The 21,733-nt window shown below is 44.2% G+C and overlaps 1 protein-coding gene across 3 annotated transcripts; it reads right to left on the bottom strand.

Moving 5' to 3' along the window:
• Positions 1-986: 986 nt before the first annotated feature.
• Positions 987-21,245, bottom strand: LOC127592138 (estrogen-related receptor gamma-like). 3 transcript variants are annotated; one of them, XM_052052637.1, is made up of 9 exons: positions 21,076-21,245; positions 20,878-20,961; positions 10,376-10,594; positions 9,856-10,013; positions 9,444-9,560; positions 4,882-4,998; positions 4,341-4,508; positions 1,943-2,212; positions 987-1,834 (listed from the first exon to the last, which is right to left on the bottom strand). In XM_052052637.1, the coding sequence occupies exons 3-9, from the start codon at positions 10,579-10,581 to the stop codon at positions 1,590-1,592; spliced, it is 1,281 nt and encodes a 426-aa protein (XP_051908597.1). In that variant the 5' UTR covers positions 10,582-10,594; positions 20,878-20,961; positions 21,076-21,245; the 3' UTR covers positions 987-1,589. The 3 variants fall into 3 exon arrangements, with proteins under 3 accessions (XP_051908597.1, XP_051908598.1, XP_051908596.1); XM_052052638.1 differs by lacking the exon at positions 21,076-21,245 and having other exon boundaries at positions 20,878-20,994; XM_052052636.1 differs by lacking the exons at positions 20,878-20,961; positions 21,076-21,245 and adding an exon at positions 15,000-15,687.
• Between the last annotated feature and the right edge of the window lie 488 nt (positions 21,246-21,733).

Below are 21,733 nucleotides of genomic sequence, written 5' to 3' on the forward strand. Positions count from 1 at the left end.
GACGCCCCTCGTAGTTGACTTGGGACCAGTCCGCGAACTACCGGTCGACTATGACTTAGTAGTTGGGCACTCTTGCTATCCAGCTACCTGAAACATCTACTGAAGCACATTCATTACTTGATTTTTGTGGATGTTGTATGTTAAAAGGCGACACAATGGGTGCAGGGGGACGGTGTTTATTGCCCAAAATATTCACCTGAGAAAGAAACAACACAAGTGTCATCCGCTGGCGTAAGACACACGATGCAAAAAAACGAAAACAAATAAACAAACAAAAAAGACAGTGCATAGTTAAACCGTCAAATCGAGAACATTTTGATTAAGTCTTAAATTTAGTGGCAAGGGGACTACAACTCTACTATAAGGCCTTCATTTACAAGCAGAATATTTAGCCATGAGTCTCCACACAAAACAGGCCAGCGTGACTCCAACGTTCAAATACGTCATGGCAACAAGGGGAAAAGGAGAGCACGCGTTTACGTCCGAACATAGAAGGGACAGTTTCTGTTTGATAGATGTGCAGGAATTTAGTAGGAAATCATACACGCACAACCCCCCCCCCCCCAACAAATTGGACTGCAAAAAAATTATTTTTAAAATACCCGCCAACTGGTGAGTGGAAGGATGGATGGATTAAAAAAACAAAAAATCACAAAATTTTGTTGTTTTTTGCAAGTCATGCAAAAAAAATGTTTGTGTGTTCTAAAAATTGCAAAGATTTTTTTCTAACAAAATCCTCCTAAATTCCTGCAAGAATGAGTTTTTTTTAAAATGTTATGGTTACCATTTTATTTTTGCCATAGTTATAGATACTGTACTGTATGAATGTTTAGAACACAAAAACTTTTATAAAGTCCGCAGAAAGCCATGGTAAGTTTATGAGTAAAACAAAAAGATATTTATATATGACAAACATTTGAAAATTCTTTTTGGGGGGGGATTTTATTTCTTTTTAATGAGGTGATTAATTGAAAATTCTTTTTGGGGGGGGATTTTATTTCTTTTTAATGAGGTGATTAATCTCTGCCGTTTTGTTTGTCGTCTTGCCCACAAGTTGCATTTGAAATTACGTTACGTACGTCGCTCTGCTGCTTTCGAGTTTTGAATCGCTTGTTTTGGCGAGACTTTCGACGTTCTCCTTGCGCGAGGAACTCGAAATGCATCCGAGGGAAGCCTCATCCCGCGTGCTCTTTGTCCATTTTGCGGGAAGTCACATGATCGTGGTCCCCAACCCGTTTTTCCAACACGGACTGGGTTCATACGAATACCAAGCGACTTGAAAAACTCCTAAGGTGGGACATATCGTGGAGTGCCCCCTCAAGTCTTATTCATGACAAGTTGTTTTTGTTTTTCACTCAGGTGACAGCACATCTGACGCTCTCTCGTCGCTCAAATTCCGGCTTGTGACACAAAGCCCCTAATAAATAAATAAATAAATACAAATCAAGAAAGCGACGGCTCCTAACTTAAAAAAAGAACCAAAAAAAAAAAAGAAACGGTAAGGCAGGGCACTTATAAGCCAAGGTACTGATGGATTTTCAAAGCGGAAGCTTCTGCGGTCTTGAGGGTGCGCGAGCGCCCGCCGGCGTTCAGGCTTTGGCCTCCAGTAGCTCGAGGAAAAGTTTGTGCATGGGCACGCGACCATCCCGCTTGATGCCGCAGAAGTGCTGCACGGCTCGGGCGGCCGTCTGCCGCAGCAGAGGAAGGCTCATGATCAGCTTGCCGGCCCGCCGAGGGTCCTGCGCGTGGCGGGCCGCCTCGTAGTCCTGCAAGGCCCCCTGGAGGACGTCCTGGAGGTGCTGGACCGCCTCTGAGTCTTCGATGTGTACTGAGTCTGTGGGTGGGCCGGACAAAATGGAAAATTCACAATCTCAGATGACGTTTGGTACAAACCCTACCCCTAACCCTGATTGAACACTCCCAATTGTTCCCATCGGACTACCTGAGTTGACGAGCGCGATGGCTTTGAGGAGGACGAACTCTTCCCTGTCCAGACTGACACTTTTGTACTTCTTGACCAGCTGCAGGATGGCGTTGTTGAGGTCCAGCAGGCCGGCCATCTTGGACTGGTCGTGGTCCATCACATAGTCCTCGGCGTACGCCAGCCTTTCGTCCAGCGCCAGCGAGCGGAAGACCACGCGCAGGATCAGGATCTCCATCCATCCGCTCTGCAGGAGACTCATCTGATCGGCAAGGGACAGCGACGGGAAGCCTGTCGGCATACACCCCAGACCCGTCAGTTCGCATACGCGTTCGAATTTAAAAAATCGCAGCTCAACTTGCGGCCGACCGTTGGCCCCGCACGAAAACTCGTTTAGCGACATGCGACCACGTCCCTCCGCTTGGAAAACGAAGATTTGGCTCGCCACACACAGCAAAACATCGACCGAGGGATGATGATTGAGGACACACCCACTTTTACTGAGAATTACACACATGAGGACTATTAAATCCTACGGGGACACACGCACGCAAACACAAAGTGAAAGAAAAGAGGCCATTTTAAAGAGCGAGGGGTGCGCCGTGGTGGGGGAGTGCGCATTTAATAGCGTCAGTGACGTTTATTTGGATACACTGCACCTTCCTGCCTCTGATTCATTGCCCGTGTGGGTTAACAAGCACATATGGATCCACATCATCCAACTGCGTGACATGACAACTAATGAAGTGATAGTTAACCCTTTCAGGTTACACGGTGGATGTAAGGGTTAAGCTAAACCGGGGAGCGAGTGTGCTCACCCGCGGCTGCTGTTTCGTCAGCGGCACAGGTAAGTGGTCCTCAAATCCAGTTTATTATTATCAGCGTTAACTTGAGCATGTGCTTTAGCCTAGCGCACACCTTAGCTTAGCGCAGCTCCTGGCAGGGGCAAAAGCACAGAAGTGATGCCGCTGAAAGTCTACCCGGATATTTTCTGCCGGGGCAAGCAGGGAAGTACAAATAACGTGCAAGTCAAACAAGTGTGCTTATTAGTGCTCGTTAGCGTCGAGTGTATCATCATGGTAGTCGTAGTCACGGTCACACAGTCATGCAAGAGCCAGCTCCAAAAGACCAAGTATGAGAGCGGCTTTTTAGCCCAGCGGCCGAATGAACCCTGCGCGCCGCTTTGGCTTCCATCAGCGTCCACGTTGCCGGCAGCTGAGGAGGCGGCCCGGATGTGGTCACCTTCCTCCAGGGGCCGGCAACTCAGATGGCTCGGACCGGGCCTCCGGCGGTGCCTCGTGTGCGACCGTCACTCAGCCCCCCCCCCCCCCCCCCAAACGACATGACAGCGCCATTACGCTGACAAAAGGAGACTTTTGCATTTGTATTTAATTTGCAGTTTTGTGTGTCTCATTGATGTATCATTTGTATTCAGGCACGTTTTTTTTAATACCAAATAGGGTTTTGTCAGGATACAACGTGTCCCTTTTTAACCCTGAAAGATTTTTACATGATTGGACACCATATGTTATTCTTAAATATGAATACCTAGATGCCAGTTTGCTTCCAAAGGACTGCCAATGTGCTCTTAAGCAACGCAACTGGCCAGCGACTGTTCTGACCGACGGCTTCCCCCACCACACGGAATGAAATATATATATAACTGAATAAACGTTACAATTAATGGCATTGTCGACTTTTGGCTTTCCCCATCAGAAATTGAACTTGAAAACAAAATACAATTGCAATCAAAATATAATATATTAATATAATTCATTTGGAATAGAAAAACAATAGTAAGGCAGTTGAGTGAGCCCCCTGAATTCTGCCTGGCAACAAGGAGCCAATCACATTTGAAGAGAAAGCTATTTAACTTTGGCGCTCCTCCGCTCGCCGGATCTGAAAGAGACAGACGACGACGGCGGCGGCGGCGGCCCTGGGGAAGGGAAAGCTCGTCTTCCAATACTCAGAAACACGCAAGAACAAGACGATGTCTGTGCTGGAATGCGCGCAGACGCAGGTGCACGCACACATGCACATGCACGCTAATGCTTTGTTTGTATTGTCAGCAATTCAAAGACAAAACAAGACGTAAAAAAGAAGCAGGTGCTTCCATGATGGTGTTGAAAACATGGACAATAAAAAAAAAAAGCCTTTTTTTTTAAACCATGTTTTTCATGTGTTCTTCACTGTCCATTTTAAATAAAGTCGTAAAGTGCTGGTTTTAAAACAAAATTCGACAAAGCACTGAATTGGACAGAGAGGCCGGCGGGAGTGTTCCCAAGTCAATTAAAACTTCCAGGTGGCTTGCGGGTCATTCGGTGAATTTTATTAGGAACACGCACACACGCATGTGGCGGTGTGTCCTTTCGAGCACAACAACCGTGGTGATCTTCTTAGCGGGATAAGGAGTGCATACCTGGGATGTGTTTGGCCCAGCCGATGTTGACTACCAGCTCGCGGTCGGCCAGGTCGCACAGCGTTGTCAGCGCCTTGATGTCGCTGTCGGGCACCGTCGGGTCGGCCATGGCCAGGATGGCCTCGGGTTCGGCCAGCAGGAGCAGTGACACCACTTGGTTATCACCCGCTGGAACGCGAGCAAAACACGTCATAATTAGGGATGTTCCATACCAGTACATGTATTCACTCTCTTGATGCACTGAGGACGACTTGAAGTGATTGTGAGCGCGGATGACATGTTAGTCTCTTTGTGCCCTGTGATTGGCTGGCAACCGGTTCAGGGTGTCCCCCCCCCGCCTACGACCCGAAGACAGCTGGGATAGGCTCCAGCATGCCCCGTGACCCATGTGAGGTTAAGCGGATAAGAAAATGGAAGGATGGATTTTCAACTTTTGATCTGGAAGCCAAATGTCTCCAGAGCACAACAAAATCAAAGGACTTGATTCAAACTTGCCGTTCCAATACTTTCGCAAAGGACTATATTCCCGAAATGCACTTACACGCTTTCTTGTGCGGCAGGACACCGTGCAGGTGGCGATAGGAGCAGTCGCCGTCGTCGCCGTCCATTCGCCGTTTGTACTTCTGCCGTCCGCCTCGAACGCGATCCAGACGCACACCTGTGAGGCCACGCCCCCAACCCCCCCAAAAAAGCAAAACGTTGTCACCACAGCTCAATCAACCAACGTCGAAGCCTAAAAAAAACCTGATTTCTCATTTCCAAGTGTTTTGTCGTCATCTTATGTGTGGTCCAGATGGTGGGATTAGAAGTTCAAGAAATGGATTGGCAGCCCTTTGACCTTTCGCCACATGTCACGGCAGGGGAAGGAAATACTAATTGCGGATTAGCCCGGGCACTTGGCAGGTGCCAGTCCAGGGTCACAAGACGCTGTGTGGGTGCGTCAAATGTGACAAAAGTGCTCGCAGTAGTCTGTTACTACATGAAAAACCTTGTAAAGTAAATTGAGAGATTTGTGGTTAGACCTGAGGGAGTGAGAACTATGTTGGACTCAGATGTGGAGCTCTAGTTTTCAAAATGTCACTTTTCTGGATTATTTTAGCTGTTGCGAAAACAGGGCCATGTGACACTTGGATGTCCAGCATGAGTATGCAAAGTGGAGTTAGCTAGCTAGCCTACACTCTGAAAACGCATCTTCCCTTCTGATAGCCAGCAACAAGTGCCTCGTTGTTGGCTATGAATGCAAACATGGTGAAAAAGGCACAATAGCAAAGATGGGGAATTTTTTTTTTTTTTTAGTTTTTAAGTCAGCCTTGACAGTCAGCATGTCGACGGCTTCGGGCTGGTGTGACCGCTTTAGAGCGCCTCGTTGTCAAATTTGTTCTTGACCAATTCAAACCGGTCCAACTTCAAGCCTCACATTCTACACCTTGACGTTTGTATTAATAGCACTGTATTTTTGGGGGGTTTGGCATCAGCTGCTCAGCAGTCCAAGAAAATTCCCTCAGAAATGTACATTCTCTCATTTGTTGCGCTTTCTGTATTTTTAGGGTGCGAAGCACGCCCGCATCCAATGGCTGGCACCATGTGTACATTTGTCGCCTCACGTTTTCCGGCGCCACGATCGCGGGACACCGATGATCGCGGCCGCCCGAAGCCCCCCCTCCCTGCACTGAGACCCTCGAAAGCAGTGATGAAAGGGTCCCGAAATAGATCAAGAGACGCCAGAGTGCCTTTATGACCGTTTGTTATCCACACAAACTATTCTTGGCCTCGCTTCCTGTCAGCACATTCCGATGTTAAAGTTACACTTCTTATTCGCATGCACCAGTGGTACGTTTCATTATCGCACCTCGTGGATTTTGCAATTATCCATTTTCATTTTTCCAAATGACTTTTTTTTTCCCCTTCAGTTGAAGACATATCTATGTTTTATATCGCTTACTTTGAAAATGAGCTGTTTACTTATTTTTTTATTTTATTTTTTTAGGGCTGCGCAGATAACGACAAAATTTTTTCAAAAATGATCTAGTCCCGTTGAGATTTTGATGGGTTCATTGGTCTTACGAGACAAAAATAAATCGGGGCCAGCAGCGGCATAGACGAACGTGAACCATGGAGCATTAAAGTCCCACTCAAGGGGAAAATAAAAATATCTTGTTAAGTTGAGCCACCACACAGAAAAGTGTGATTCACAAGCCTGCCAAAGTTAAACGATTAAAAAGGGGGAAAAAAAAGACAAAATACCATGGGCACATCTGCCAAACCACGCCCCACTCTCTGTCAACTGTCAATCAAATTGCACTACTGATGCAAATGAAGGCACACATATATTCATATATAGTGGGAAGGTATTGGATGTTATCTATTGCTGTTTGAAATAAATCGGGAAAAGTGAAATGTTAAGAAACAGTTTAACTCCATAACTGAGTACAACAAAAAAGTTTTTGGCACGTATCAAGAAACAAATCTCCGAATTCAATTTACACGGTTTTTATGTTGACCTGGTGGAATTTTGACAATAACAACCAACAATACGACAACATTCGAGACGAATAAAGCCGTTTTTTTTTTTAATAGGCGCATATCTCCTGCGACCGAGTGTGGCCCAATTAAAGCTGTCTGGGCCTTTATTGCGGCCTCTCCAGGGGCGGCGGGCATTACGAGGCGCACTGAAGCGCGTTACGAGCACCGGCTCGCCTTCCGCAGAGCTCCGGGAATCCCGCGAGGCATCTGGAGGAATTTACGAGAGCGGGTAAGGGGAGGGAGCGAGGGAGGGCTGATGCCGAGATGCCAATGATGCTCAGAGACTTAAAAAAAAAAAAGATAATGAAGACAAAGTTGTGTGTTTCAATGTCAGCTTGGACAAATACTAAGTATAGTGTAGTGGAAATCTCATCAAGTCATCAACAGCTGCAAAGAGTGAAGAATATTGGACATACAGTGATACCTTTACTTACGAACGTCTCTTCATACGAAATTTTCAAGTTATGAAACACCTCAACAGGAAAATATTGCCTCTTGTTATGAAAGAAAATTCAAGATACGAAAGGTAAAAATACACTATGGGCTGCTACTTGCAACTCCGAGTTTCCCGAACGCAACATACTTATAGCTGCTCTGCCATTGGCTGTTACCTAGCATCTTCCTGGCGTCCCATTGGCTAAGAGGGACCTCTACCGGATGTGTCAAAGTGTGTAGAAATAGATATGTGTCTATGCAGCTTTCTCATCATTTGCCTCTCGGGCCAAGAGGTGTTCAGATAGTTTTACGCAAATGTGAATCACCCAGAAAAAGTGTTCACCAGTCGGGCGATCGCTCACTTATGCTGATGTTTGCTTGGACATTTCCGAGGGATTGTTTAAAGCCGACAAAAGCAAACGTCCTCGGATCACTTCTTTACAAAATGCCAGGCAAAAGCGAGAACATGAACTAAAGGGGGCAAAAGCCGATGAGAACGCAGTTAAAAGTTAAATGACCATCATGATTATTCTTTACTCTTTTTTTTAATATTATGCACAACTCTCATTGTGGAATAATCTAATTGCAGCATGTATTTGCTACATATTTTGATGCATTTTTATGCTTTATAAAACATTTATGTCTGAATTTCGGGGGTGCTTGGAACGGATTAGGGCATTTACATGGAAAACGCGTCTCGACTTACAAAATGTTCGAGGTAAGAAATTTCTCCGGAACCAATTAATTTCGTAAGTAGAGCTACCACTGTATTATATTCGGCATCCCAAACATTGCCTTTGGAGATACAAAATTTGGTGTGAAAACGACACATTTTTATCCACTCGCTGTTGACCGAAAATGACATCACAGTGCCCGGCAGCCTCGGGTAAGCAGAGACGGTTGATTTCTCGTTTTAGAGGTTTCTCCACTGGGCTATCATTTCACCTATGTCCAGCCAGAACCTCACCTATTCGCTGTCAGACATGCATGTGAGCGGACCTTCGTCACCATTAAATGCGACCGTAACTCTCTACCAGCCATCCTAAAATATTTGTTGTCCCCACCCCCCACCCCCTCCACACAAAAATATCAGTTAGCAAATCATGATATTTTGTTCAAATAAAAACACTCAACTTTGTCTTTTGTCATTATCATGCAAAAAAGTTTTGGACAAGATGCAGCATTTTGTCACTAAATCCTTTTTTTTGAAGCAAGAGTGAAAAAAAATTGAAAACCTTTTGATAGGAATGATGAACGAAAATGCTTTATTTTTTCACATCAATCCTCTGTTTTGTCATTAAAACACTTTTTGTTATGGTAATGCTAAATTGAGAGAATCCTAAAAAAACAACACTTTAACTGCTCACGATTTTTTTTGTATTAGGATGCTATAGTTGATGATAAAAATGGTACACAAGAGCACCATTTTGCAACACACACACAAAACCTCGAGCCTGCTTTTCTTTCTTTCATTTGGTCCCTTGCTTCGAGTGTGTGCGTGCATATGAGTGGTCATCGCTCATGTTTTCCTTTTTGAGTCACTTCTAAATCGGGACAACAATATGTCAGCGGACAAGCGCACACACAAGAGCACCTGACCACTGGTTGGTGTATACACACACACACACACACACACACACACACACACATAGCGCAATGTACACATCGCACAAATCTTGGCACCCAAACAAATCTTGACACCCACAAACTAAAAAATACAAATAGAGTGGGAACCTTGACTTATGAGGCGAATGCGTTGCATGACCAAACTCCTAACTCAATACACAGTAACCCCGCCTCCATCACGTGGTCGCGCTATTCCGCAGATTAGTTTTGGGGAAAAAAAAAAATGGGATTTGTTTCAACACAAAGAGGGCTCTCTGTCACACTGCGTTTATATTTTTGTTGTCTTTTTCTCTCAATGTTTTTAAACAAACCAAACCAGACCAAACCAAATGTGTGTTTGGATTGTCTTCAAAGTGTGTTCAAAAGCGGATGTCACTTATTGCATTGGTGGTCTGGAATTGGGCAAAGGGCAATTACTGCATTACTGACAACATTTTGACCCCCCAAAAATAATAATCCAAAAAATGGCGGACTTATGGCACATCCATTTTTGGTTGTTGGGTGTTTTTCAGGGCTCACCTTCCCTCAGCATTCCGACGGCCAGACACTTGACGAACCGACACGCCTGGCACGACTTCCTCCTCCGCTTGGTGATTTCACATTGGTTGGAGCCGGGGCAACTGTACTCGATGTTGCCTGAGCCACACAAAAAAAAACATGCGGTCGCTCCTCACTATTGACGTTTTGACTGTGCCGTCAGAAAGCAGCTTTTCGCAAGAGCTTCAAGCAACAAGTGGTGGACGTGGACGTGCGCGGGCGGAAGTTGCCGGCTGACTTGATTCGCTTGTTTAGCCCCAAACAAGCGCTCGCAAAACTGGTGTGCCTCAGGCACAGGTGCGAGCGCACACCGACCATAAACACCCACCGCTAACTTGAAGTAAAACACATTTGAGGATAATCTTTTAGAATTGCCGGTTTTTAAAGCGCTCACCCTGGATGGTCCTCTTGAAGAAGGCCTTGCAGGCCTCGCACGAGGCGACACCGTAGTGGTAGCCCGACGCCACATCGCCACACACCAGACACAGGCGCTTCGCCACGGAACCCAGCAGGAATTCGCATTTCACTTGGGCCTCGTCCTCCACCAACCGCCTAAACAGCCGCACACACGCCGAATGATAGCACCGCTACTCACAAACGTTTCAACCATAAAACAATAAAAACCAACAAAAATGAACAGTTCTCTTTGCCACTTTTGAGTACTGGATCCGGTGGGTCTCTGCCCCACCTTGGCATAAATGCAACCAAATCTGATTTGGATTTCTGTGCTTTTTTTTCTTTTAATACCTGGCAAAGATAAAAAAAAATGTGAGTTTGCATTATTATTAATACAAATGAACACAAGGAAAAAAAAATCATAAGCTTTGGCCACAAAAACCCAAATCTATTGTTGAATCACTGTTTCCCTAATGCGCGGGTGTACCTAATACTCTGACCAAACCACTGAAAGATACCTGATTGGCCCTCCGCTATGGGTGGAGCCCAACTCATTGCCGTGACCGTGGCCCTTGGTCGGGGGCCCGAAGCTGGAGTTGGTGTCCGAGGACGAGCTGGCGGGGCTGGGCTGGGGCGGGCTGGAGTCTCCCTGCGAGCTGCTGGGGCTGGATGGCTCGCGCTTGATAGACGAGGGACACGGGTGGTCCGGACCCCTCACCGACATCCTGCCCGCGTGTCTGCAAGAGGACAATCATTAACCTGGGCCGCCATACCAGTATGCAACATCACTACTGGAGTACACTGGAACCTCTGTTTCTTTTGGATTTTTTTTCCAGTTATTCATTTCTTGGGACCGATGCGTGTTGGTCTGAATCATTTCAAACTGTGAGTTGCATATAAAGGGTTCAATGGACTCGTACTCCACAATACAAACTTTAATTCCCAACTCAAGGCAACGAGCCGCCCTGTCTGCTCGGCCACACTCAGGCAAACCTCAGCATAAAATAAAAATGCTTCAAAATAAAAGCATGTGGACTAGAAGAATAACAGTTACAGCACACGTTCTTATTTAACAGTCACGCTCAATGAAGAAGAGTAAAATCGCTTTGGGTGCAATTGCTCTGTAAGCCAGCATAGGACCAAATAAAGTGTGGTGATATTGGTTTGCTTTAATTTTGAAGGCTTGACTGTTGACAGGATGTCTTACACTACTTCAACCCTTTAATTTATTATTTTTGTTTTTTTTAAACACAGGTCAAAATTGCAAGTGCTATTTGGTAATGGCAAGAAATATGATAGAATCCAAGAAAATGTCTCCCCTCTGCGCTGTATATGCAATAAGAAGTTTTCGATAAGGTTAAAAAGGATTTCAAGTGTTCTTTTTTTACTTTGGTCATTTCAGATTGCTTTGGAGGGTGACTATCATGCAAGTTAATATCTTTGGATGTCTGAGGCATTGACATTAATTCTTATGGGAAATATTCTTTTTGATTTTGTACAATTTGCTTTTCGTCTGACTTTCTGGAACCAATTAATCACAAAAACTGAGGTTCCAGTGTAGTCGGTGAACATTTAATCCGTGCATTCATCCATCCAAGCGGCAGTTTGGGATTGGCCACATTATGCAAACACGGCGGCAAACCACTACACTGCTTTGCTTTCAAAGAGGGGAAATGCCCAAGCAAATTTAGGGAAATACTTAAGGGCTTGATCTGCACTCAGGACAATGCCGCAATCCAATAACATCCAATATGTAAACTTCTTTTAAAATACCAAAACAATTGTCCCCAAGTTGTGAACTAAAAGTGTGCTGGCTGGCAGAATGCGCGCCTCTCAAAAACACATTCGCACACGCTTTGTGGCGTCAGACCTTCACGTGTGGGAGTCAAAATAAGAAGCAAAGGCACTCACGTGATTGGGAATACGGTGAAGAACATGCGTGCGCACACACACACGCACACACACACACAAACACACAGCCAGTCGCAGTAAAAAGCATGTGTCTTCATAAACACCCTGACACATTTCAGCATGCAACTGTTTGTCATCAGGCCCACTCGGGGAGTCGCGGGGGGTGGAATTTCTTGACTGAATGTCACTCACATGAACACACACATGCACACACGTCAATCTGCTTCCTGCCATGTAAATCTCAGCCTCACGGGCCACAAGTTATTTGCTTGGTAAAAGGCTCTGGTTACTCAGTGAACCGCCGCCACGCGTTCGCCGACGCGGCGCCGCCACAAAACCGCAAGCATGCAGGCACGCGCAGAATTTATTATTATTTTTTCCAATGTTGTCAGTAGGGGTCGTTGTGTGCAGAATTTTCAGGGGAGAAAAAAAATATTTGCCTTGGCAGAAGTATACATTTTTCAATCTCAAAATGCGGAACGAGTATCACTGGTAGTAAAAGGGCTCCCTCTAGTGGAAGACAAAAGCATCACTGAATTAAATACTAATACATTCACAACATATAAAACACAGAATTGGAATGAAGCTTGTTGCTATCCGGGCAACCTGTTGGCCTTTTTATTCCCCAAACCAGAACAATATTTTATTTTTACTTTTCAAGCACAGTACATTTTGTTTAACAGCAGTTCAGTTGTATTTAACTTTTGTGCGCAGTACCCCAACCCGTATGAGGGTCCAAACTGCTTTTTAACCAACACTTAGACCTGAAATGTACTTTGAATTAATAAAATTGGGCACGCCCCAGTTTAAGTTTGAATACAGTGCATTTCCATCTCGCGGTATTCCATCGCTCATCCTTTTCCAATCCACTTTGGGACTATAAATAAACAATACAGCGCAGAGCTTTCAAAGGACTTGCGGTAACCTTGACGATCCATCACGGGAGTCCATATTGGCTTGTCAAGCACGGAGTGACATATACGCGGAGCCATAGACTCCCCACTCGTCATTAGAATGCCCGACCATTTAACTCGACTAATGAAATGGCATTAAGAGATCATGTGATCATCACCATAAAAGCCCATCAAAAGATGACGCGGGCGGGCCGGTGAACGTAAATCAAAGTTAGCGCACTTCTGTCCACGCCGGGATTCCTTTTTTTTATTTTTATTGTGCCTGAAATGAGGAAGAAAGCCAGTCGCCGGTCATTAACTTATATGTGCGACCGGGCGACGCTCATATTTACATGGGAGGTCATGTCGGGTTGTCCATGTCCGTTTTCAATTCCATTTTTCCATTGTCAACAAGAATCAGCCAACCTGTACGTCATGTGAACGTCTTCCGAATGCTTTGGAAATTCTTGTTCTTTCGCTGCAAGCAATTTCCCCCCAAAAGGATTACGCAACGGCTGAAAGAAAAAAGCTTAGCATCTGCAATCATTGTTGGGGAATAAAAGCATGGAGGGACACATTTGGTGGTTTTACCAATAGATGGACTGGAACATTTTGCGTTTCACCAGGATCGCATGGTTTCTATAAGAAGTCATGCAGAATGGATTAGAACCACAATAGAACTTTGTCATTATTTATTAGTTTTATTTATTACTAAAACTCTTATTTTATGATTTTGTTTTTTTTACTGAACAGTGTCTAAAATGTTCCTTTTTTCTTAGACTAAATGTTAAATTAAAATTATTGTAAACAATAAAATAATGTCAAATTAAATTGTTTTCTAGATTGAGTCAAATAAAATACATTCAGGCCATTAAATATATGAATGTCAATAATATTGAACTTTTTTGTCGACAAAACATTTGACATTTTTTTTGTATTAGTCCAAGCCTTCCACTAAACAATCAGAATTTAGTTGGGAGAAAAAATCCCAACAGTTTATGGCCATACATTTTCTATTTTTATTTTGTGTTTTTAAATAGAAATTGATTTTTATTAGTTGAAACAATTGTTCATTCAAAAGAACCCCACCCCGCTCCAAAAAAAAAAAAAAAAAAAAAGCAAAACAAACAAACAAAAATGTGAGCACTGCTCATAACATCCCTTATGTGGGAGTTGTTTCCCACCAAACTGGTTCTACTCATTCACCATCACCAGCAACAAACAAGCCAGCTGCGTAACGGTAACCATTGCAACTATTACCATCGCAAACAAACCTCCACATCAGGTCGGAAAACAATTCCTTAGCTTAGCTTCTACCACAGGACAAAGAGAGAAACACAAACTAACTCTAGGATGAAAAAGTATTTTCCAGCCTTAGTAATGCAACTTGATTGCAACCCGAAATAAATATGGGTGGTGTTCCACAAGGCTCCATACGAGGTACAGAGCTTTTTAGAATGCACTCCACATCAATGTCACCATTTTCCAGTAGAACACTAGTGGTACGTTCCAGATGTCTTGAGGAGAGGTTCACTACACATAAAACAAGGAAAAAAACTAGAAACGGTAGATGCAGATTTGTTGGTTTACGATGATGCCCGCCGACACGATTTCAAAATTAGAAATTAGAACTCCGTCGAAAACCAATGGAACTTCTGTCATGCCATTTGGTTTATTGGACTTTAGAAGATATGACAAAATATGACAATATGACAAAACAGTAATTCTCAAAATTCTCAATATAGCAAGAGCAACGACAATCATATTCCGGGATGGGTACATTTTCCTAAAATGTGGTTCTTAAAATGTATTCATTCAACTCTTTCTCAGGCTTTTTTTTAAGGACAGACTAAATTAATAAAAATAGCTAATTTAAAAATTCATCATCAACAATTTTACATTTTGCTGGTATCGCATAGAAATCTCAAATGTCATTATTTTGTACATTTTATATTTTGTCACAGGTCTATATTATTGCTCGGTCCACATGTGAGGGTGTTATTTTTTTTTTTGCAAATGGTTGAACAAAAATGCCGTTTTTCAGGGTTTCCTGAAAATTGCTGATTTTGAAGGTAACAGGATTCTGCCCAGAAAACATTAAAAAAAGGAAATAATTATTTCAACCTAAATTGAGCAGAAATGAAAGAACTAATAACAAGTATGAATGCATATCTTATTGTTCAAATAATTGGAGACATTTGAACTTTTTTGGGAGGGTGAGGAGAAAAACTTTGCCCACCCCTGCTCAAACTTGTTTTGCGGTACGCAAAAGAAAATGCAGTCCAGTTTCAGAAAGAAGGAGTGGCTACCCAAGACAACCTTGATGGTGCGTACTCACTGTGCGTCAGGGTGGTACGTGAAGCACTCGGGGAGGTAGAGGTCGACTAAATCCATGTGGGCTTATGCCACCATGCTCCGAGGTGGGATCAGGAAAAAGCTTTTTAGTTGGGGTCCAGACCAAGCAACAACCTTCCTATCAATCTTCGGGCTCCCCCGTTGTTGTGACTCCAGCAGCCGTAGTGACAATGGTGCCTGAGCAAAGACGGACCTTGTCAAGGTCCGGCCGCACCATTTGAAAGGGGCACCCCTCCCCTCTGCGCTGCGCAGAGCCGGCGCGCCATTGGCTCTCGGCTTGGCCAATGGCAGCCGGCAGGTGGATCAAGTCGGAGAGGAGGAGGAAGAACAGCAGGATGTCATCATGTGGCAAGGATGACTTCACATGGGGAGCATTTCTCAGGTATTACTTTCTCGTGATTAATATAAAATAAATACAAATGACAGAGAAGCACGCTGATCCACCATTTCGAGAGAACAGATTTTCGGAACTTGTTGACTGCTAGCAGTTTGCAAAAGCGGAGTTTTAATTATTCAACTTTTTTTTTTTAATGCATCGTCATTGAACTTTCAAGACCCACACAATATTGTGTTCTCTGACAGAATAAGCACCAAAAGGAAACCGCCTCTTTCACCGGAGGAAAAAAAAAAGTTGCTTCTCGCTTTAGTACAGAATCACCAGTAGAACATAGGTTTCACCAAAAATGGACAAAATGAGTCTTTTTGTGAACAGAAACAGAACCCACACTTTGCTTTTCCAACACCCAATAAAAAACAAAAACATTATGAAGGCCTTTGGATGGTAAATTGAAAATGTGCAGATAACCAACTAAGAAACGCATCGTGAGCGACATTGACATTAGGTTTTGTTCGCTTTTCACTCCATGAATTTTCTCATGATCGCAACACACACTTTCGACTGACATACAGTACTATTTATACCTTACATATACATGCACACTTAGAGTGCCGGTTGCCTTCATCGGTCCAACTTCATTGGCCGAGTTTCACCACCAAATCGTTATCTTCTACTCAAAAGCAGTGTTGATCTCACACCCAAAGCGATGCAACATTGCGCTCTAGAGGCTTACAAACTTGAAATTCACAGACAAGCTAACTAACCCCTGAAGAACATCGTTGGTAAATGTATACATCGGTGCCAGTGAGCATTTGGATTCCAATTGATGGAAAACATGTTTGAAGGCTTTGTTTGGTCTGCATGCCGATTATTACAGTCTTGTCCTTTTTATTTCTCCCCTTTATACATAGCTTATGATTCCAAAAAGATTAGTTTGTTGTTGCACACGTGAAACTTTTCCTCTGTGTGTGTGATTGCGCCCAGCACGCCTTACAGCGTCTGTCACTTTGCGTGCGGAGCGGTGAACAGCCTCACATTAGGCACCCAGCCACAGCTGATTAGCTGAAAATGCCACACCGGCTTTAAGTCACTTCAAGCCTGCTGTCCTGATGCTGCCAGGAAGACAGTGAGGAGGCACTCGAGAAACTGCTTTCACACATTTCACAAGATGAGGAAAGGCAAAATATGTAGAATATACGGTTCATGTTGTCGTGCATCTGCCTTTAAGAGGCAGGGCCTAGTGGGGTGGCCTGTGACATCATAAGCATGTGAGTAATTGGGTATGTGCTGTGGGTGACAGCAGCTCCTGCGCATGTTCATTTTTATCATTCTCCAGACTTGAACCGAGTGCATCGGTGACTGTGGCTCCCCTTTCCCACATGTGGGGGCATTACGGCAAGTACTGTGAAAGAACTGAAAGCTTTATGAAATGCGTTATAAGGGGAATACTGTACTCTGCATGAAATGACGGCCATTTTAAACGTAGCCCACATGAATTGGACACTGTGCTCTATTTCGATATGGTTTCTGGCCCAAACGCAGGTGAATCGCACAAGCTTTTGTGTGTTAATGATGTAAACACACACACACACACACGTAAGAAAGAGGAGCATCAGGATACAGATCCCGTAAGCGTAATCTACTTAGGTTTAGGTCGGACGCGAAGCCATCCGTCACTTAGCGAGACTGAGGCAAAGAGTCTTGACAGCGTGTGCAAACATCATTGTTTCAGTGCGCCGCCGCGGCAGCCGAAATGCACACAAACGCACATGCGCGCGCTCACGCTGGAGGTTTTCCCAGAAGGCGGCTCAAGCGGGGGAAAACGAAGGAGAGACACAGACGGGGCAAAAAAATAAAACGACAGCGTAATAAAGAAAATCAGGCCCATTAGTTAAAATCAGCTGATTCGAAGAGACTGCCGAACGGACGACCAATTTGGAATCGGATGACTTTTGTTGAATTGATCTGGATATCTGAAGACGGGTCAATGTTCACTCCAACACACACATAAAAAAAACAAACAAACACACATTTGTCATGCTAGCTGGCCTCAAGGAGCTCCGTGCTTTCGCGCTGATGGAGCTTCGTGAGAATCAAGAAGGCCAATGGGCAGTTGAGCTGAAAATGGAGCACAGAATGGCTCGCTTGTGTTGCCCCAATATGTGGAAGAATCCGGAACTGGTTGGATCATTGTGCCACTGTTTGGTGCGGCCCAGCAGATGGCAAAGAGAAAAAAAAACACATGATCCAACTTACAACATAAATTGCAGAAATTTGTTTTTTGATCCTTGCTCCATTTTTTAGCGGTTCTCTTGACTGCTTCCAGTACATGTGGATGCTAGATTTTTATTTATTTTTTTGTCGAATCAGATTCCAGCTTCAATGTGTTGCCCTCACAATGGGAGGTCCTGGTCAGAGATGGGCATTCTCTGGGACCCATTTTGAGAATGACGGACAGAGTACGAGAAGTGTTTTTATTTATTTTTATATTTAAAAAGGATGAACTAAGTAAGGCCGGAAGTGGGTCTTTGTCCATCTCTTTAATCGTCCCAAACTGACTTAAGTATGCGGTGTCAAGAGGCAAAATAACAAGGCCAGCATGGAGCCAAACACTATATTTTCCGAACAGGCTATTAATAGCACAACACAAGTTCGTACGAATCAGTCCCCATGACAGAACTCCTCTCCTTCCTTTTTCATCTCAACAGTATTTTATAGAAACACTGCCATCTAGTGTACAGTCAAAGAACATAAAGTACCTACGGATACCCATCTCACGAACGATCAATCCAGCCGGTTAAGAAAGCTGGCTGTGTTGTATGTTTCCCGGATTTCTAAAAGTAACATTTTTATTATTATTTCATCATCGTCGCTATTTTTGTCACGTGAAAAAGTAATTTTGAGTTGCTTATCAATAAGACATTCAAAATACAAAGAAACAGTGATGTAATTTTTGTTTGATTGATGGCGATTCTTATCTGCAACAGCCAATCACGGTGTTATTGAAAATAAGATTCGGGACGCAGGCGTATACGCGATGAATATGTTCATGTTTGCATGCAAGAGTCAACGCGTTTCTCTCGTGAAGTGACATAAGATTAATTAAAACTCATTCAGTACCAGCCATTTCTAGACCAAGTCTGAAAAGACGTTTAAAAACGTCTTTGGGATTGAATGAGTTAATCCCCGTCCCCCGTCATTTCATGTGCCCCCTTAAGGCTGGGCTCGGGTCTGCCTCTGCTGTTAGCCTCTCTCCAAAATTGTCATGCACAGACGGACGTTGTTTTTTTTTTGGGGACGGAAGCGGTTTAAAAGGATGAGGACGGACGGAGATGGATTGTTATATGTTATGAGGACAGAGACGATGACAGAAGGGTACCCAGGTCGTAGACGGAGGATGGAGGACGGCCCAGCAAAACAGTGTAATGTGCCCATCTCTGGTGCTGCCCTACGTTACGTCAACTCTGACAGATTCTTGAAGCAATCCGATTTCTAATTTGTCCTGGCGGATCGAGAGTGATGGCCCTTGATGACATCAGAATTTCCCTGGGCAAAAATTGTCACACCCAATTTTTGATGCGTCTCGTGCTAGTGGCAGACATGAGCCTTACTTTTGTGTTCCGATCTGCCATATTATGCGTGCGTATGGATGTGTGTGATACACTTCACAAACACGACACCCGTTTGTTACACACACACACACACACACACACACACACACACACACACACACACACACACACACACACACACACACACAACGAGGATGATGATACATGCGCCCACACGCGGGGGTCCGGCATACAAACACAGCTCGGAAATTTTTAATTTCTTTGTCCACAGGTGGTTTGTTTATCGCTGCTTGCCTGTCAGCAGGTCGGTAATAAACAACATTAAAAAAAATAAAAAAATAAAAAACGAGTTCCACTTACACAATCTGATGAGAGCCAATGCAAAAAAAATAAGTGCATTCATTACGACAATAACAATAGTTCAGTGAAGTGTAAATTTCACAATATTCATTATTCAAGTGTGTGAGGATTTTTATCGCCGTGTGGGGGGTGAAGCTCACTGGGTGGTCTTGACACCAGTTGCCCCACTGCTCCACTCACTCTCTCTAAAAATCCTTCACATTGGCATTCTGTCCAAGTGTCCACCCTCATGTGATCTCTCACCCACACACACAAAACTGGGGGATGTGGCTGCGTTCAGAAGCACATTCAAAATTGCGTTAAAAGGGTATTCAGCAAACACCTGTCACCATTTAAAGTGCCTCTAATTAACCCCAAATAAAGTTCAGGTGTTCTAGTCGGCTTTTCCAGACTGGTGGTGCGTCGGTGCTTACATTGTCACAGAACACAATATTTTGTGAATCATGGAAGATTACTTCAGGACCACCCAATTCTAGACCAAGTCTGAAAAGACGTTTAAAAACGTCTTTGCGAGTGAATGAGTTAAAATGCTGGAAAATGGCTGTTGATACATTGAACTCTGCTTGGAAAACAGCTGGGATGAAGTGAAAAAATGTATCTCTTAAAAATAAAGCCCGATAACTGGTGAGAATGATTAACCGTAATACAGCAGGGGGATCACGGTAGATGTAAATATATAATTGATTGGCAGTTTACTACAGAAAAAAAAAAAGATATCCTGGTTCACGCATATCAAAGACAATATTGTCTTGGAAACAGCAACCCAAGAAAACCCCTTGGACTCATAAATTGGAGAAAGGCTGACCAAAGCATCCCGTACGAAAGATTAAACTTGATGAGGGTTCCCTATGAATAGCTTAAAGATGCGCATTTAGCTTTTACCTCCATCCCAACCTTGTTGACGTAATAAAAACGGTGACAGAAAGTTCCTTAAGCGAGGTTGTGCAAGGGGCATTCATTCGTTTCCCCATGGTAAGACACAGCGGACGTGTGATCATGTTGCCGTGCAGCTTTTGGACACAAGCGGCAAGACGTTTCATGCACCGATGGTGTTCAAGGTCAAACATACAGCAGGGGAAGGAGGAGGAATTCGTGAATGGCCATCAATTAAAAAAAAAAAAAAAAAAAAAAGTTCAACATGGACAGACTACCACAGCTCCTCAGTACGTTGCAGCAACATTAGTCTTTCTTGACAGTGGATAAAGAAGATACACGCGTGAGTATGATTATATTATTCATCTCCCTGATTCCCTAATGTTTATCTTCAAATAGCCGTTGCTTCACAGTGACTACCGATGCTAATCGTGAGCCCGTCAGCAAAGCATTTTGACTTCGTTGCATAGGGCTTGCAGCTCAAGTTTTTGCTAGCAAAACAAAACAAAAACCGTCTCGCATCAAAAAAAAAAATTGAAATAAATAAAATAATAAAACGTTTTGTCGGGTCAGTTGTATCTCAAGACACCGATTTAGGAAAGGAGCGAGTGACTCCAAACACAGCTATATCGACGCGATTCCGGATACCGCACGAGTGACAAGGCAGATGCTGTCGCACAGTCGCTAACAGAACACGTGTTGAAAAAGCAGACGCTTACCTGGGAATCACGCCTACATCACCTGGGCCGTCCGATCTTCACACTCCTCGTCCTAACGTGCGACCATCCCCAAGTGGACCGTTGCTGATTGGGCAGGGAGCCAAAGACAAAAAAAAAAATCAAACACAAGCATCCAACTACTAAACATGTGTGGAGGTTGGGGGGGGGGGGGTAAATAAAAACCAAAACAGCACCTACTTCCTTCTCCTTCCTTGACGCCTGATACTTGCTGTCACTTTTCACACACTGGACACCCTGCTTGCCCCTCCTGCTCCCACGTCTGCAGTCAGTCACTCTCAAGGACAAACGCTTCAGTCTCCCCGCCGCCGGGGGCTCTGTGGCTCGGCGATGGTGCAGGCACACACGCGCACACAAACACGTCAACACACACTTGCCTGCATGGGGTTGCGGTGTGGGGGTGTGGGGGTCACCTACCTGCCTGCCTGGACAGCTCACAGGGGAATCCTGAAAGTCAGACGCAAAGTGCGTCCGGGAGAATAAAGGGCTCGCAACCCTCCCATTTTCTCATCAAGGCGAGACTCTTCCAGTCGCAACGGGAGATGGTGAGGAAGGGATGGGAGAGCAGGAATGTCAGAGGAGAAAATGGGAGGAGGATGGGAGAGGAAGAATGTGAAATGGAGGAAGATGAGAATAGGCAAGGGAAATTGTCATGTGTGTTATGCATTATGAAATGTGAAATATGCGTGGAAATGGTTGCATAAACATTTTTTGAGTTTTTTGCTCATGACCTTGAAAACACGGTAATCCATGCTAGATCATACTTCACGTTGCGGTGTCGCGGGTTTTCCTGTTAATCACATTCATATTTTGTGTTGACATATGTTCCCAATGTTAT

Source organism: Hippocampus zosterae, chromosome 19 (genome assembly GCF_025434085.1).
Source record: "Hippocampus zosterae strain Florida chromosome 19, ASM2543408v3, whole genome shotgun sequence".
NCBI lineage: Eukaryota > Metazoa > Chordata > Actinopteri > Syngnathiformes > Syngnathidae > Hippocampus > Hippocampus zosterae.